The sequence below is a fragment of the Plectropomus leopardus genome, chromosome 11, assembly GCF_008729295.1.
Source record: "Plectropomus leopardus isolate mb chromosome 11, YSFRI_Pleo_2.0, whole genome shotgun sequence".
In the NCBI taxonomy this organism is placed as follows: Eukaryota; Metazoa; Chordata; class Actinopteri; order Perciformes; family Serranidae; genus Plectropomus; species Plectropomus leopardus.
The window spans coordinates 18,767,439-18,786,730 of NC_056473.1; the positions used below are offsets into that span (position 1 = coordinate 18,767,439).

Consider the following 19,292-nt stretch of genomic DNA (forward strand, 5'->3'; position numbering starts at 1 on the left):
AAAAAAGTCGAAATTTGACCGCTCCTAAAAATGGCTAAAAACGACATAGAACAGATTGTAGAGAGGCATAATGGTATACAAAGTGGGAATACAGGCCAAAAAAGGCAAAAAACCTGAAAAATTAACAAAAATGGCAAAAAAGGCAATAGTAATTGCCTAATTAGTCAGTATACAATGTCTAATAACTCTCAAAAAACACAGTATCTCATGTCGAATAAACGACATGTTGAAAAAACTGCTGAAAAACACATAGTAAATAAACGTTGATAAACGTCATAGTATAGTATGTTGAAAAAAACGGACAAAAATGTTGGAATATGCCACGTCAAAAAAACGACTATAAACGACATAGTATAGTATTTTGAAAAATGTTAAAAAATGACATGTTGAGAAACCTCTGAAAACATCCTAGTATAGCATGTATGACTTTTTGGTCTAATATACTATTGCTTTTTGACATTGACATTGACATTTTGGACTAAATACTATCGTAAGATTTTTTGTGCTTTTTTAAACAACATGGTATAATATAACTTTTTTTGTCATATTTTAGACAAAGTATATCATCACTTTTTTGTTATTTTTTGAATGACATACTGTAGTATGGCCTTTTTGTAATTTTTTGGATGACATACTATACTATGACTTTGTCATATTTTGGTCAACACTGTACACTATGACTTTTTTTATCATTTGTTGGATGACAATGTATACGACCTTTAGTCATATTTTGAAAGACATCCTATAGTATGACTTTTTTGACATATTTTGGACGACATACAATCCCATAAGTTTTATGTCATATGTTTAAGTGCATACTATACTTTGACTTTTTTGTCATATTTTGGATTTCATGCTATAGCATTACTTTTTGGTCATATTTTGGACCACATAGTATGCTATCACTTATTTTGTCATATTTTGGACGACATACTCAACCATGACTTGTGGTCACATTTTGGACGACATACTATCGTGTGACTTTTTTTATGACATATTAAAGTAAGACATTTTTCATATTTTTGACAAAATACTAGTAGTATAGCATGTCGAGTAAACATTTCTAAAAAAGACATAGTATAGAATGTAAAATTTTTTTTTTTTAAAATGAAAGCAAACTACATCAAAAAGTTCCAAAACCTACACGTTTGTCTTTTTGCAGTACAAATCAAACTGTTTATTCATGTGAAGTCACCACAAGAGCGTGAATTAAAATTGATATTAACCCAGAGGGTCTTGTGTCAGGAAAACACAGCAGAGGACAGTGGGGAACCCCGTGCCAAAAATAGGAGAAAACTGTTTACTACAGGCTTGTGTCAGTTACTGTCTAGCTGCTTCAAGTGTCAAAGCTGAACTCTTGGTGAGTGAGAGTGTAGTACGTTGTGACAGAACACGTCGCTTCCATCATATTATGATAAGTGCCTTGTACAAAATTCATCAGTTTTAAAATTAATTCAAGATCTGATCTGTGAAAGTAGAGACAAAACTAAAAATCATCACTGATTGCATGAAACAAGTTTTTCTCATTATCAAGCTGTAGATGGCAATTTTACAATTATTAAATTAAATTATAAAAACAAACAGAAAAAAAGTAAGCTTGGTACCTAATACAGATTTGCATCACTATATAAACAAACTTAGGTCGTACAGAGCTTTCAGAGTGTGTCTGCTCTACAGTAATCATACTGAGCTGCTGGGATCTGTACCGAGGCCAGTACATAAAAGTTAAGGAAAATATTATTCAACACTGAAAGATACTGCATAACGTTGTATATGTTGGAAATGAGTTTAAACATGTACCACATCTTGAGAAAGCACTGTGTTCTAGTTAATGCCCTTGTCTTTTTTTTACTTTTCTTTTTTTTTTCTTTAAAGCAACAGAAAATACAATAAAAAAATGTAATAAATGAGCACAACCAGCATTTTGGACTAACATCAAAGCATCTTTTGCCTCAACAAGTAAAAACCAGCATTGCGCTCACAAGAATAATCTATGTATCATACATAGGTTTAGATATATTCAGAAATATAAAATGATTACACAAATCATGATTAAAGTACCATTACTTGAGTGGCAGTATCATATAAGAAGAATGTCATTGTGCAATGTGTTGTTTTTGGAGTTGAAGTGAGGACCAGCGCGGTGACGGGGGATCATGGAGGGAGAGACAAACTCCCAGATAATCTGCAGCATTAGTAAAGTCAACAGCCATTTGTCAGCAGTTCACACCCACAAACACCGCTGTAGTTTCCACAGGTTTTCTCTTATTGTATCATTGTTTCACATGGATGTAGAAGGCCAGGCCGCAGAGGAAAAATCTACTTTTATAAATGTGTGTTATAGGAATAAGTGCATGGATGCAGAGGTCAGATCCCACCTCACATACACACTTATCATTTCAGATATCCACGCACACATACACACATACCGGTATATGTACAAATTCACACGTCGGTTGCACTGCAGTGAATGCACTCTTTACTGCTCAGTCTGGCTGAAGTCGTAGCAGAAGTTGAAGTTGCTTGGTGGTTTGGGGACGACAGGCGCGCTGTCGGGAATGGGAACGTTCTCAAGGTCCAGGAGGCGGAGCTTAATCTCCATAGAGAGCAGGATATCCAATTCACTGCGCATGGATTCACTACTCATCTCCCGGCCCAGGAGAACGCTCAGTCCATCTGTCCACAGGCAGAACTGACAGGAGGAGGAAGCCAGTGATTGAGCGGTTTATACTTGTATTGAAGATTATAGTGCACAAAGAGAAGTAGAAACCGTGATAAAGAGGTAAATGATCACAGACTCACATCAGTTCTAGAGGGGGCGATGAAGTTCAGACTGTACTCTTCTACATCATAGGTGATGCTAAATGCCAAGTCCAGCACCTCCTGCACGTCCAGGAAAACAAATACAAACACAGTGAGATGTGACCACAGTGCGCATAATATGAAGACAAGAAGTGCTGCTGACCTTGTTCTGTTTGCCTTTGTTCTCTTTCATGTGAGGACAGTCTTTTCCCGTCAGCAAGCCTTTGATATCTGCTACTGGAACTAAAGAAGGAAAAAAAACAGAGAAAACCACCGACGTCAAAGAACTGCAAAACAGTCATAATATAGGACATCATAAAAATGCAAAAAAAAAGTAATAAGATAGTATGTCACAGAAAACAAACAAAAAATAAAAGTAAAAAAAAGTGGTATAAAAAAGTCATGAATTAATATGTTTCCAATAAAATCAGAAAAAGTCACAGTAGGGTGTCCAAAACAGCATGAAAAAGTGAAAGCATACTATGTCTTCCAAAATGGCATTAAAAAAGTCATAGTCAAGAATGTCAGCCAATATAGCAATATAATATAGTATACAATAATATAGCAAAAAGTCAAGTATGTCTCCCAAAATGCGCTAAAATCGTCATAGTACAGTATGTCGTCCAAAATAGCATAAAAGAGTCATCCAAAGAATCATAACAAACATCATAGTGTAATATGTCGTCCAAAATAGCATAAAAAGTCATAGTATAGTATGTCACAAAAACGTTTTTTAAAAGTCATAGCACAAGCAACTGTTTACAGACATATTCCAGTACATTATAAAATTCATAGTATAGTATGTCATAAATATATAATATATAAAGTTATAGTTTAGTAGTGTCATAAAATTACGATAAAAGTCACAGTACAGCATGTCATAATAAAGTCATAGTCTCAAAATTGAAATAAAAGTCAAAGTATAGTATGTCAAAACTAGTACAAGTCATAAAATTGCAACAAAAAAGTATTAATATAGAATGTCATTTTTTTAAATTCATGTCATTAAATTGTGAAAAACTGCCATGTAGTATGTCATGCAATTGTAAACAGAAATAGTATAATATGTCATGATACTGCAAAAAGGGCAAAAAAGTTATTGTATAGTATGTAAAAAAAGTTTAAAAAAAAGACGTATAATCTTTCAAAAAAGGTAACCCAGAAAAAAATCATAGTAAAGTATGTCATGCAAATATGAACATAAATAGCTCAGTGTGATGTCCATGACAACATAAATGCTTCTCACACATATAAAAAAGTGTTTTTAAAAAATGTTTTAGCACAACTTGATACGTCACAGCTGACCTTTGACATCTTGAATATAAAATGTCTGAACTTTATCATTAATAGAAATTAGTGTGAAATCTGAGCGTACTCTTCTCTTGTAGTGTTTCGATTGGTGGATTTTCCGAATCTTCCTCCACATCACCGTAGTGAAGCATTTTGTGATTGGGCGACAAGCGGCAGTACCAAAGTTTATCTGAGGAAAAACAGACAATCAGGACGGTTAAACAAACAAACACAGTCTACTGTTTTTCCGTGTGTGTGTGTGTGTGTGTGTGTGTGTGTGTGTGTGTGTGTGTGTGTGTGTGTGTGTGTGTGTGTGTGTGTGTGTGTTTTCTCACCTTGTCTGCGTCGGCTGCTTATCTTTCTGAACATTGTTCCTTGACACAGCCTGTTGAGTCTCTGCTGGCGGATCAACTCAAGCAGCTCTGGCTTCAGACGCTCTTTCAGCTCACTGGAAAGAAACACACACACAAAAAAAAGCTTCATCACATGGTATAATCATCCCCTTAGCTTTAAAAGAACCTTAACATAAGACAATAAACGGCAAAATAAAACATCACCAGCCAGCACAATAATGAGTATTCATACAGTTTTTCCTTTTATTAACAGAAAATGAAATGGGGATTTACAAATGGACATCACTTTCTGACAATAAGCCCAACCTGACGACCGTTTAATGTGACAGCAACACTCTGTTACACTCGTTGTTTAGTGATAAACAGTAGCTTGAGGAACAACAGTATAGCTGCTGGCCTGTCAGCTGGTTCCATAGGGGTGGAAACTATCAGGAGTCATCAATAGAGCAGCTGATTATGTTGTTCTACAGACCTGGTGTGACTTAAATGTTCCTACATTTTAAAAGTAACCGCCATGTGGTGGTATGCCTCCATGCACCAGTCAGTTTGCACTTTTGATTTCTATCCACGTCTGTGAAAACATGGATGCTCACACACATCTTGAGTTCACTCATGAGTTCAGTATCTGATCAAATGTCTCCCCATGGTTAGAAAAGTGTTTGCAATACATTATCATGTTACAGTTGACCTTTGACCTCTGGATGTTAAATGTAAGAACTTCATCATTACATCCTGTTAGACATTTGTGTAAATTGTGAGCGTGTGAATTCTTGAGTTACAGCCAAAAACATGTTTTATGAGGTCTCTGTGACCTTTGACCACTACATATGAATCAGTTCGTCCTTGAGTCCCCTGAAATGCTTGTGCCAAATTTGAAGAAATTCCCTCAAGGTGTTCTTGAGATATTGCTTCTACAAGAATCAGACAAATCAGCTCATCGATGAATCCAAGTGGAGAAAGAAAAAGAAACACAAAAATACCAAAACCCTGGGCCCTGTACACGTCACAAAGCAAAAATATACAAAGGCTGATCTGATCTGACATCTTCTGCATTGCAGCCGAAGCAAAATAATCCAACAGGATGACATGATGAAGCACATGCAAACTGGTATCTAGTCTTCAAACATGGTGCTACTCACAGCACGGGTGGAGCAAGAGTCTCTTCTTGGTGCAGCCGTTCAGTCTGCCGCAGTTTGAGGATCTCGCTGTAGTTGAGAGCGTTAACTTTGTTCTTGAAGAGCTCCAGGGAAGTCGGCTTACTGGACAATGTTCTGGTGATCTGCTCCCTCACCACCTGCATCACCTGGGGACAGAGACATGGAGACAGACGGAGGTGAAACACTGCACAGTAGTCAGGGTAACTGTATTGCCTCCTGTGGTAGCTGGAAGGGAAGAGTGAGGTCCCATGCAGCTCTTCACCACTAACACTTCCACTTGTTTCAGATGTGCCTTTGGATTTCTGTGGCCTCCAAAGAGAAATGTAAAAACTGAGATGATAAGGGAGGTATGTAGGGTGATAATTTTTATTTGTTTTTTTATTGTTTTGCCTTTTTTTGTGATTGACTGACTGGTTTGCATAATGTGTAACAGTGTGTGAGTTTTGCTTACTAGCTTTTTCAGAACTTTCAAACAAATCACAGTATTTATCATCACCGACTGATAAGGACTGTAAGATTTGGCGAAAAGTTAATTTTATCACAGCAACTCCTCCATTGAATGAGAATGAGCTTGCATGCTCAAATTTGCAGAAAATCCAGGGGACGTCTGCTTGTAAAGGCAGCTATTTTAATCTATTCACACTAACAAGCATGCAGCAAGGACAAAGTTGTGAGAAAGACAGAATATACACCAAAATTTCAGAAACACAGAAAATACCTGATAAATCTTTTGGTATTTTTTTTTTTTTTTTTTTTTTTGAGTAACATTTTGGTTGACTACTTCTGTAATCAGTTCAAAATTGCACATAAGCCTATATGTCTACCTCCCCTCCTCTCTGACCCACACAGGGTCCAGCCATTGATCAGCACCCACTTTAATAACCCAGTTATCTGCAACATCCACCCAACAGCTTCATAACCGCCATGCTGAATTAGTGCAATCAATGATGGACAAATTGGGTGGTTACTTTACTGTACTTTACTTTACTTAACAGTCACAGGGTTTATCCTTACATATCTGGATCCTCTGTCTGTTTTTCACATCATCTATTTGATCATTTTCGTGACTTTGTAATAAGTGATCTATTTAACCAAGTTCTCCATCGAAAAGATGCTTGAATCTTAAAACACTTATTGGTTAAATAAAATAAAAAAAGAGTGGGGGCTTGAAAATTTTAATACGTTTAATTTAAAAACATACTTGTAAACAAGTCTCCAGATTGAACTGCAGTGGCACTGACTCAGCGTTTGCTATACCCATGTGATTGTGTGATTGTGTGTGTGTTCTGCATGACTTGTTAAACTGAAGCTTACACAGAGGGATGGGGGGTGACCCGGGGTACCCTGAGACAAGAGCTCAAGGCAGTTGGTCAAACAGTGCATATGTGTACAATCTATAGCTCCCTTCAGTATACGTGCCTCAGTTGTAAAAAAAGTGGAAAATCTATACAAAAATCTATAGTGCTACGGGACCAAGCCGACTCCAGCACTATTTGTTCTGCTCTCGCTTCTCTGACACACACTCTGCTGACCTAGATCATTCCTGCTCACACCCAATTCGACTGATTGTGAATGATCAGTGACTAAAGTGTAATTTGACCCATTCAGTGCAGCTCTGGACAGACATATCTCCATCACATATATGAGCTATAATACAAATGACTGTTTGCCACTACAGAGTATCTGCTAACAGGTAATTCACACACATTAAATCAAAAGCAAAAACAGAAATCTCAATCTCATGACAATCTGGCAGCCCTTGTTACCATCCGACAAGGTTTTTAATGTGAATGACCACACAGATTGATCGAGTCTCTCTGTTTGGCAGCAGTGAAAGTACAGATGGTGGAATCCAGACAGTCATTTTAAATTGTGTGAACACGGAGGGACACAAAACAAGCGTCTAGAGTTTCACACTGTGACTCCCTGCTCAAGCCCCCCTAGCCAAAATAACCTCACTGTCTGTCAGCTTTCACATGACACATGCCTCAGACAGCCAATTCACACTGTTGTGTCATCTTAACTGAGATGCTGGAAATCATCACTGTTGTCAAGTCTCATCTTTTTAAACACTTAGCATTAGAGTATGGAAGAAAACTGACCTTGTGTCTACATCCTGAACATTTGACACTGGCTGTAAAATCAAATAATCGATAACAAACGAACAACAAACTGCTTGACACACATTCAAACTGAGAAACAACACTAAGACAACCTTACCTCCATCTTTTTTCCTGCAGGGTGGACTATTTTAACAAATATTTCAATCCCAACTTCAAATTCCACCCGTCGACAGCAATCAGAGAAAAGTGACGGGGATGACAGGCAATGAAAGTGAGGGTGAGAGAGACAGAGATCACCTACATGACAGGAGAGGTGCAGGCCTGTGGGTGTTTTGTAAACAGACACCCTGATACTCTCTCACACACACACACACATGCACACACACACACACCCCTCCTGTCCAGCCCCTCTGTCATTTAGCTGAACCAGCCAATAGGAGCCATGACTGGCAGCTGTCTCTGTTCCCTAAAACCCTGCAGCATGTGCATGCATACTAAATGTGTGTGTGTGTGTGTGTGTGTGTGTGTGTGTGTGTGTGTGTGTGTGTGTGTGAGAGAGAGCGTGTGAGGAGGGGATGACCGTTATCACAAGGAGCGTATAGAGCTGCGCAAACACATTTATGTGATTGGATGAAGGGTTTGTATGTGTGTGTGTGTGTGTGTGTGGATCTCAGTTGCTCACTCAAAAACACTTACACTTCATTCTCTAAGTAACGAAATTCAAATTTGTGATATCAAATCTCCCTCCACCTCTGTTTTTCTTTGGTTTCTCCCTGCCCTCCACCCCTCTCATTCTCTCCCTCTCGTATTGTTTCCAGAGGTTTTACGTTCCCACTGTTATTGTGTAATTACTGCTCGTGCCCTGGGCGCTTTGTTTTCCTTGTTTCCTTCTCCCTCTGTTTCTGCCGCCCACCACGCTTCTCTTTGTCCACCTAATGCCCCTTTGTCCTTGCCCCAAAGCACCCTGGGTAGGGGGCCGTGGTCAAAAACAAAAGGCCGGTCTCCTGGCCCTGTGCTCAGGACACTGCCCCGCTCCTGAAAGGTCAAAGGGTCGCTGAGTTTTAGGACTATCAGGAGAGTGCTTTGTTGATGCCGGACGGTTGTGTGTGATGTTGAAATGCGTTTAGACAAAAGCTCTATCACTCTTCTTTTCAGGATGGCTGGATTCTCAATATTTCTCCTAGACAAGTCCACACTGCTGAAGGCTTGGCTTAACCTATTACCATTGTACAAGTACTACATTGTGGTTGTAAGGTCACTGTGTGCTCCTAAATGTAGGGTCAATCCTATTTGTGGGGGCAGGTCGAGGTGGTAAGCATAAGAATGAACCTATACAAAATCACAAGAATATAAACTTACACAAATCCACCATAAAAAACATAAAACCTTGTTGTTAGATTTGAATAAGTCTGAAGACCTTTATAGTTTATTAATATAACTTGCGTTGGATTTGATTTGTCATGTTAAATGCTTTAATGCCTGTAAAGACGCATGCAAGATGAGAGAAATTTCACTCAGCGCTGCTGAGGCTCAGTTACATCTGTGATTCATGATGCTACTGCGCAAGATAAGAATCAACAACAAGCAGTTACAACGAGTTTTCAGCTTGTTAAGACAGTTTCAATTCAGTGCTGATATCTCTATATGATTTACCGAAGCAAACAAGACCCTCAGCAAGAGGACTTGCTATTTCTATAATGTTATTCCCTGAGAAACCAGAGACAACGATTTATGGCACACAGACCAGAAGAGCCTACAACTGTACGTTTACATTTTCCAAAGAAAAATTTGGCAGTGAATAATACATAAATAAGCTGAACTTTAGCAGGAGAAGATTTTTCTTTAAAGCATATTTTTTTGGTTATAGCTGATTATGGGGCATGATCAACAAAGACAAAAAGAAAAGAACTGATTGAAGATTAAAAAAAAAAAAAAGCCAAAAGAGGCATTGATAGAGCGGAGGCGAAAACTCGAGTCAACCTTGGTTGCTTATTCAACAGATGGAGAGAGTTGTGGGATATGAAAACATTAAAACTAATCCTGAATTGGCCCTCTTCCTCCTAAACAGGTACAGTGTGTAATATGTCTGTTTTATTTATGAAATAAATTGAGAGACATTGTTTCAGATCAATATATGATTTTATGTTGGAAGCTAAAACACCGTTTAGCCTACTTTGAGTCACCATTGTCATGGTACAGTTATTAATCCTATATAGCCACGAAAAGATAACATTAGTTCATCTCTATGCATCCTGGAAACAGCTGTGTTTAAAAAAAAAAAAAAAAGGCACGAAATGTAAATGGCCAAATTTAACCCCGGTGTTTGGTTTGACGGTTCAGGGATACTTTAGAAACATGGCAGTACAACATGGCAGACTCTGTGGACCCTCACCCTAAGGCCTGTCAAACATAATGGCAGACACCAATTAGTTCTATTACTCAATGGGAAGCAAAATCTTGCTATACAACAGGATTTGTTTGCAAGATTTGCAGTCAACAGGCCGATTCTGGCAATGGTGGGACTAGGATCTGAAATATCCTGAGTCATCTTTTTCTACACTAAGCGACAGTCAACGTGCCATTAAGCCGTGCTAGACCAGCGATTTGACAGGTTTTTGTTTCACAACCACAATCTGTAAACTACGTTGCAGAGTGAGTTTAGAAACACAACTTGTGTTACGGGCAAATTGAGTCATCTGCCTTCTAATGCAGCATTCCTCCTGCTGGATCCGTCTTAGGTTTTCTGATATTGTGACACAGCTAATTTAGTAAGACGTGCTAGGATGCGCCTAAAATATCGGGGTGGAGCTGGTGTCAGGGCCAAAAAGCACAATCTTGAATCTTTGTTCATGACGCCTCACAATGAAATGGAATCCTTCAAGAGATAGTTGTTATTTTTGGAAATGTGATCAGTTGCTTTTTACTGAGATCTCCATAACAAGTTTGATACCACTCTCATATTGGTATTTCAAAATATGACACTTGAGCCACCAGCCAGTTACCTTAGCTTGGACAAAAACTGGAAACAGGGAAACAGCTAGCTTGGCTCTGTGTAAAGGCCGCAGAGCACTGCCATGCTAAACTAAGCTAAGCTAAGCTAAGCTAAGAAATTGCTGGCTCAAGCTCGATAATTACTTCACAGACATGAAAATGGTACTAATCTTGTCATCAAACAAGGGTCATTTCCCCAAAAGTTGAACAGTTCTTTTAAGGTAAAAGGAAAGCCGGTTGAGTTCGAAGCTAGCCGTGTCATGCTTCGTTTTTATTACCTTGTCAAAATCCTCCTGCGTGGCTCTCATCTCCTTCCAGGTCTTGTTAAGCAGCTGAATGCAAATACAGAAAAGCTCCTCCATCAGCCGGTCCTGACTGAAGAAGATGGGGTGGTAGTCAGATCCCGTCTCTGAGGCTGTTAATGGATAAGATGGAAAACAAAAGCAAATCAATACAAGATCATCAGTTGTGGAGTTGGACTGACCAGAGGTAACAGACAAAGTTATGGCTGTTATATTGAAGGTTGGAGGTCAACTTACGGGGCTCTCCGATACGAAGGATTTCACACAGGATGAGTGTGAGCTGGATGCTGCTTCTGGCAAATGGACACTCGTGTTTGTCTTCCCTGCTGCTGTTCTCCAGGACAAACTGTTAAGACATCGTATTGTAAACATTACAACACCGTTGTAGTTGGCCATAAATCGATGCCTCTGTTATAGAGCTTACACAGACAAATAAACAAGACAATATGCAATTTCACAACATCTCTACTTAATGCAGTGATTTTTATTTTTTTCATTTCAAATTCGGGACAGTGTAATGTCTTAATGTTCAGTGACGCTGACATAATGCTGACTATGACACTGTAAAAGAAATGTTTTTTTGAGCCAAATAATCTTAAATGAAGAGCTCCTTATATTGTTGAATTCATGCCAGATAAATCACACTCACCCTGCTGTAGGCATCAGGATAGCGCACAGCAAAATAAAACATGGTGTCCAAAGCTAGAAGACCAGGAGGCGTTCGCACCAAGTCCTGACCAGGGTTACTATTGTTCTGAAAACATCAAAGACATTATCAATCACAGCAATGTGAAGATGAAAAGTGTTTTAAATAAAGAGAGGTGATAATTTTGATGATATTGAACAGAAAAATTATGGGATAACAGCCACTTACAGAGAAGCCTAACTTCTTGAACTCTTTGGCGCAGAGCGAGCGTCGTCTCTCGTGGCTCAGACTGTTCTCGCTTTCAGTCTCAAATGCTGCCTGTCGCAAACCGTGAAGGATGTCTCTCTGCTCCTGTAGGGAAGAGGCAGAGAAACAGTGGATGTTTATTACGGACATGGATGTTGAGTAGACATCTTTGATTTTTTGCAACAATTAAAACAGCTCTTTTGTGGACTCTAACAGATAACTAATCAGGGTAATAATAAAATAAACATTTGTATTTACGCACTTTAGTTAACGCCTTGACAAATTCTTCATCTGGAGTATTTTATACTTTCTGTGAAGAATGTTATATTTTTTGTTTACAATCAATTTAGATGAAAGATATTTGCTCAGCAAAATACACAAACTGGCTTTGGATCAAGGAACAGCTGATAATTTAGGATGTGATCACTGGGGAATTATTGCGTTTCAGCCATTAACAATTTATGGTTGGAAAAAAACTGGTGATAAATTCTGAAGGGTGTGTGAGCAGGGTTAAGACGTCATACTGTTTAATGCCTAAACTGAAATTAAATTATATTACTTTTTTTTTTTTTAACTGCGTGTGGGTGCAACAACAAGTGTGAAAAAAGCTGAGAAGCAGCAGGTGTTTCACTCTGACATAGAGCCGTCATGCTATAACTCACCTGGCTGTAACAGTCCAGAGGCGTCCTCATGCGAGGCTCCAGGTGATTCAAGGTAACAGACTGTAGGACATAGAGGTAGTGGGCCATCTCATCCTGGACTGAACCAGAACTGTGGATGATGTTCTGCAACAAATACACAATATTCTTCAATAAGTGTTGCTTTACTTCCTCTGCACATAAATCATTGTGTTATTACCGATGTAAAATTATCACTGTAAATAAGGAGATAATTTACTTTATAAATGTACTGCCGGAGATTCTTCTTGTTCAGGAACGCAAACATATCCTGGAAAACAGAAGAGAAGGAACAAGAGCGCAAAGTGAGCATGAACGTGTTACTAGGGTGCAATGTCATGGTTTTAACATGGGGTGGCGATATAGTGACAGTGTGCGGGACTTTGACCTCTGTGACGAAATCATCACTTGCTGGTACATGTGTCTCTAGCCCAGCCTTGGTTTGTTTGGGGCTTATTTGCTGATAAGAAGGGTGGATTTGTTGACCTACTGTAAAAGTGAGGAAGTGTGTGTGTGTGTGTGTGTGTGTGTGTGTGTGTGTGTGTGTGTGTGTGAGTAACAAAAGAGACTCAGAGAAAGGAGACGGATGGCTGAATGGAGGAACTGTTTCTGTACAATGGGAGAGGAGCAGGAACAGAACAGAGAGAGAAAGCATCGACTGTGTGCAGAAAAGCTGAGATGACCAGACAGAATGACGGAGATGGTCATTTCCAGCTGTGTGTAAGAAGTGGCGCCCACAGGATTCTGACTCGTATGTAGAATAATGGACTGATGGGGTAAATAACCACCCTTCACCCAAAGTCATATGCATGCCACTCTCAGCCTTGGATATAGAAGCATCTCATTGGTGCATGAATGGACCATACTAAAGCATTAAAAAATGACAGAAAATGAAAAACATCAGCTGATTTTAAGTATGCATGGTGCATACCGACTAACAACTGCAGGCCCTGCTGTCTGGAAGTATCAGACATTCAGGAAGACTCTAAACTTCCAAGTGTGCAGACTAGTAGGTATTTAGTTAGTTTTAAATAGCTTATGAGAGGGGAAGTTGATGGAAAGTGAGAAACTGAGAGCAGCAGCACCTGTCTGTCTGACGCTCCGGCTGTTTGTAGTAGTGCCATAAGTAGGGCCATGGCTTTGGTCTGTATCTGCTGATTCGTCCTGAAAGAAGTCAAAGAGGAGAGGGGGGGAAGTGAGACAAACATAATTTGAATATTCTTGGGCTCAATGAACAGGTGTGTTTAGGAAGTTAAACAGATTCAGGATGTTTAAAAGGTCTAAATTCTCAAATCAATACATTCTGTCTGTGAAATCTTGGTGTGATAAATGGCAGACAGCTGTATTGTCAGCAATTTTTTTTTTTAACATATTTTAAAACTTCCTGTTACAAATACAATGCTGCCACTTTTCACGGCCACACCCCTCTGCCTCATAGATGTGTCACTCTGTCAGTGAGTTTTTCCTCTTTCTCTTTGGTGAAAAGTAGATCCTGAACATGTAACTGCACTATCTGACAGAGAGAGACTGAGGGACTGAAGAGAGGGTGGAAATTGGAGTATTGCATGCAAGGTTTCTGATGCATCACTACTACTCCCTAATAAAATGCAGAGAGATGGATTTATAATGTCTTTAGTACTCGTGAGTGGAACGCACATAAATAGTGTTGTTGAAAAATCAATTCTAATAAAATTATTTTCATCTCAATTGCTTCTGTGTTTGCTTCAATATAGGATGAAAAATACCAGATATCCTAAATACTGGATTTTTTCCTCCTCACATTTTCTTAATTGGTTCCTATTCTGCAGGCCAGATGCTGCTTTGACGTGTCTTATGTGGCCCGTGAGCCGCCAGTTAAAAATCACTGATCGAGAAGAACAGCACACTCTCTGCACATTAAAATGACAGAATTCATATTGTGACTGATGACGAACGTGAAGTCAGATACAAGCACAGCTGTTATAACAGCTTTTCATCTATTAATCAGGAAAAATACCTGTGCTAATATGCATACCTTTTATGTCTTTTGGACAGATTTCACAATCAGCAGATGGATTTATAAGTAGTTAAGCTTTTGAAATCAGGCTAAAATCCCTTAGCTGCTATCATAAAACCCTGTGGTTGATTTGTTTGCTTTTACACCACAAACAAAGCGCACCAGCGTCAGCTTGCCATTCAACCAAGACCCAAGCTTTCAAGCAGACTGTAAGGTTGCTAACAGCACCTCTACAAAATGTGGGATTTTCTTTGGTGTGACTGGCTAGCTCTGGAGTTAAAGAAGTTGAGGAGGCAGAGGTCCATGCAAAACAAAAACAGGAATTTATTAACGAAACTGGCGACAGAAACAGAAATGCTCGGAAAAGTCCCGGGAAACTAGGCAAAAAACAGTTAAGGCAAAATCAACTGAAAGAAAAAAGACCGCAGCCTCTCAGCAGGCTGCAAACAAAAGAATCCTCAGCCCCTGTCAAAGCCCTCTCATTGGACTCATCCACTTCAGAGGGGTCAGGTAAACCAGGAGAGGAAAATAACAGTGAAATTCATCCTAGAGATTAATATCAGTAATCAGCTGGCAAAACTTAAAGCAGTTATAAATTAATTACTTCATTGATACCCCTAGGATGATCTTCCCCTATTTGTCACCAGGGCCTGATCACAGCCAGGGGAACTCGGGCTGCTGAGCCCTCCCCCTCTCTCCTCAGCCCAGGCTGCAGCAATCACAATGGCCCCAGTGAACAAAGAGCAAAAAATGCTGATTATATATGGACCAGGCGACAAAGAAAAAATACAAAAAAACAAATACAGAGAAAACACTTAATTGACAACTTCAGCCTGACTTAAGCCAGCAGTCAGTGGCTGCTAATGGGGATCAGGGCAAGAGGCAGCGTATGGGGCAAGAACCTCTTCACACAGACTCTGTGCAGATTGGTCCTCGGTCCGGCTCGACTGAGCAGCTTTCACACCATCTCAGATAAACCGTACCAAAAGGGCAAATGGGCCCGAGATGGCTTTAACCAAACCAAACAGGTTGTGTGTGAAAGCACCATAAGAGTCACTTCACATCGTTTGGTTACTTACACCTGGAGGTGAGCGATGAGCCTCTCCATAGTGACTTCCTGTTTGACCTGCAGGAAGAGGCTCTGGCTGCTCAGCACCATGCTCTCCAGAATGTCCAGGGACACTTGCTGTATTGATGCATCAGTCGGCTTGGCGTTGACAAAACCGGCAATCTGAAAGGAGAGAAGGGAGGAAGGCGAGGAGAGAAGGTAGGATAGTTAGAGAACAACGACAGCCAGTGAAATACATATTGGTGACAAAACAGAGAAACAGAGCGTCAGATACAGCACCTTCTTGATAAAGACAGACGAGAGGTTCTCCCATGAAACTATCCCATGATCCATCAGTTCCATGAAGGCTGTCAGTGTGTGGGTCATGATCACGTTACTCCTGAGAGACACAGACACACGCACAAAGAAATATTATGCACTCATACACACTCAAAAGCAGCATTCGGATGGACTTCTTGTGAAGAATCCTTTCAGTAATTCAGTAACTGGTTTAAAGTGTAAATATTTATGCACTCTAAAACATTTCCATCATGCGACAGAGCACTCAGGACTCAGCTCGCTCTACTGCCCCTACATGCTGCAGTGAAGTTTGTCAGTGTTATCTATGATCATGGACACTGCTCCAAATAAACGATCTTGATTTAGCTTGACTTGGGCAAGAGAATTTGAAACGAATGGAAGGAAACACTTCTTTCTTCAGGATATAGACAAATACAGTTATGGTCGACTTACGGCCCACGGGCCAAATCTGGCCCCCGATAGGGTGCTGGGTGGACCCCCAACCATTTTCTGATTCACAATAAAAATAAAGTGATATCACTGGGAATTGTTTATGTACTTTTAGTATAATTTAGGTGCCCAGGTGCATAAAACAGCATAAAAATAGAGCTTGTTATCAAAAAATGATGTCGTATGTAAAAAAGCCAGTGGAGGACCCCACCAGCCCCTGACAGAGGTCCTAGCTAAGCCCCTAATGTCCTAAAATCCTAGAAATGTCCTTAAATCTGAGAAAAATCCTAAAATCCTATTAATATCTGGAAATCCTAGAAATATCCTATAATCCTAGAAAAGTCCTAGAAACATTTTAACATTTAAGAAATGCCCTAAAATCCTAGAAATGTCCTAAAATCCTCGATGTATGGGGCTGCTGCAACTGCCCCCCCCCCCCCTTATTTTGAAAAAAGGATGCACAGCAAAGTTAGTGGAGTACCTTCTATACAGGTTTAGCTCAGCAGGATATGCTGCTACATAAGCATTAACAACTTCCTGTCTCAGAACCACTGATATCTATCTGAGAGACAGCAATCCCATCCAAGCCATGTAAAATATGGACAGACACAAACACACACTGAGTACTAACTCATTAGAGTCCTCTACTATCTTGACCAATAAGAGGTGTCCATCTCGGCTGATGTACTCTTGAGCAAAGGTCACGTCTGTGGACACGTTTGCCAGTTGCTTCAAGGAATCGCAGCGCACGCCTGCGTCCGAACTCTGGATGCCCTTGTACAAGTCTTCTGCACAGCGGCCCTGCATTCAGTAGCATCAACAAAACACACATGTTGACATATACCACTCAAAAATGTTGTCTTTTTGTAGTTATGTGTATTCACTCTTCTTTGAAATTAAGCTCTTGTAATGGCAATGACAGATAAGTGCTGACTTATTCTTATGTCTCTGCATGCAGCTGATACTGTAATCTTGCTGCATGCAGAAAATAAATGAGAGTGACGAGCCAGTGAGAGACAGCGGGTTGGAAGAATGTGAGAAGAGGGAGGTGAAAGAAAAGCGTGGCTGAGAGCCTGGTTGATGCAGACTCACCGGTGCCTTGGTCAGTCGCAGAATGCAGCCGTTCTTAATGTCCAGACGATTCTACAAGACACAAACAAACATAAACAAACACACACAAACACAAAAGCATGCAGATGATGGAGTCGTAAAAACTGTTAAAAAACTAAGACATGCTGACATATATATATATATATATATATATAAAGTGTAGTGACAAAGTGACCACAAGGTAGAGAAGGCAGACACACATGGATATATATACATCACACAGTAACCCAACTACAAGCTCACACTAGGACAAATATAGTTATATAAACTGCAGAATGCTAGAAACGACCACTGACACTCTACTTACTGTGAGTAAAAGAGGGGGGAATGTTAAGGCTAAAACTGTTTTGGTTTTTGTGTGTGTGTGTGTGTGTGTGTGTGTGTGTAAGATGCAGACAGATAAAAAAAAAAAAAAAACTCTGCCTCTGCACCTCCTGGTTAAGAACATTTTTCTCAAAAGAGAAGCCGCCCTGGACTCACTCTCTCATACTCCTGCATAATTTCTGGTTTTATTTGATACAATCACAATACAGATTACTAGATAAGAAAAAGAAATTAATATATGTAATGTATTTACTTTCTAGTGAAAGCAATTTTCACCCCCCCGTCACCACCTGTGTCTTTGCATGTTTGTATTGTACATGTGCATTGAACACATGGATGCAAAAGTGTGTGAGTGTATGTTTATGAGCAAGGGCATGAAAGTGGGTGCATACAAAACTGAATAGATATAATTCACATCTGTGTTGTTGAGCATATACCACCACTGCTCACCAAAATTACAAAAGCTGGTGTTTTTTGTGCCCAACTCTGCACTCATATTTGCTTTTTTTGTCCACTTCAACAAAGACAGAGAGCCTATGCCTAAAATCAAACTGCTGTTGAAAGCAGGAATTAATCACGTTTCTTCCAAGCAGCAACTGCAAAGCTGAAAAATGAAGCCAACACAGGTGTGTCAAAAAGTGCAGTTCCTTGAATGGCCACTTGAGGCTAGCTCAAACAGCACATCAATCCCTGTAGACGCCCCATGTTAAAATACCAAATTTTACAGCAGAAATAAAATGTTTTTTTTTGTGACAGGTGGGTTTACATCTGTTGATAAGTCGCTACCATGTTGTCAGCATAGGTTAGGCAACCATGGTGTAACCCCAGATTCACAACGTTAAGGCATAGCTGTAGCTGTTGTTTTTAGTGTATTTTCAGTTCATTAACGTTAATGGTAACAATTTGGTCACCTGAAAAGTCTAGTTCAGCATTTTGTTGTATTATTAGACTTCATGGAGTCGGATGTTCAGTTTTTCCAGTAAGTATATTTTGTTTTAATGGTCTAAGCCTGTTTTTGTGCTAGCAAAAATTAGTATCAGTATTACCATGGACTGAAGAGGCACCATGCTGATGTAGCTAGCAGCTAGCAGCTAGCATTAGGTTTAGTCCCCCCCAAAAATGTATCCAAAAATGGTGACCTCTGGCTCCAAAAATCCCAGATGGTGACAGCCAAAATGCCAAACTCAAAGCTTCAATACCACTGGGTGATGTCAAAGTGGCTACGTCCATTATTTTAGACAGTCTATGGCTGCAAAACTTTGTGTGCAATCAAGCTGAGTATTCCTCAAACTCATCGCAAAGCTGCTCAAATACTAAAACATCTGCCTTCATCTACAAACTCACTAAATTCAAAGTCTAAGAGTTAGCATCCTTGCACCAAATTCGGAGTGCTAAAAGTAAAAGCATACTTGGTTTAACACTCTAAACAGCAGCACACTTCTGATAGTTTCACTGCAGTGTTATTACAATAAATAAAGCATCTCTCTTGGCATCTATTTGATGAAATTAATATATAATGGATTCTGCAGTCCTGCCG

At 39.6% G+C, this 19,292-nt stretch overlaps 1 protein-coding gene across 2 annotated transcripts in view; it reads right to left on the bottom strand.

Annotated features, from left to right (window-relative positions):
* Positions 1–1,151: 1,151 nt before the first annotated feature.
* Positions 1,152–19,292, bottom strand: part of elmo3 (engulfment and cell motility 3) — a 30,552-nt gene continuing 12,411 nt past the window's right edge. For both annotated transcript variants that reach the window (XM_042496287.1, XM_042496288.1), the window contains 17 exons: positions 17,414–17,464; positions 16,953–17,122; positions 15,872–15,971; positions 15,603–15,754; positions 13,613–13,691; positions 12,748–12,798; positions 12,513–12,635; positions 11,833–11,955; positions 11,608–11,712; positions 11,196–11,304; positions 10,935–11,071; positions 5,585–5,748; positions 4,428–4,540; positions 4,178–4,282; positions 2,966–3,045; positions 2,803–2,883; positions 1,152–2,692 (listed from right to left, as the gene is read on the bottom strand). In XM_042496287.1, coding sequence (XP_042352221.1) covers positions 2,480–2,692; positions 2,803–2,883; positions 2,966–3,045; positions 4,178–4,282; positions 4,428–4,540; positions 5,585–5,748; positions 10,935–11,071; positions 11,196–11,304; positions 11,608–11,712; positions 11,833–11,955; positions 12,513–12,635; positions 12,748–12,798; positions 13,613–13,691; positions 15,603–15,754; positions 15,872–15,971; positions 16,953–17,122; positions 17,414–17,464 — 1,956 coding nt within the window. In that variant the 3' untranslated portion in view covers positions 1,152–2,479. The remainder of the gene's footprint in view (positions 2,693–2,802; positions 2,884–2,965; positions 3,046–4,177; positions 4,283–4,427; positions 4,541–5,584; positions 5,749–10,934; positions 11,072–11,195; positions 11,305–11,607; positions 11,713–11,832; positions 11,956–12,512; positions 12,636–12,747; positions 12,799–13,612; positions 13,692–15,602; positions 15,755–15,871; positions 15,972–16,952; positions 17,123–17,413; positions 17,465–19,292) is intronic.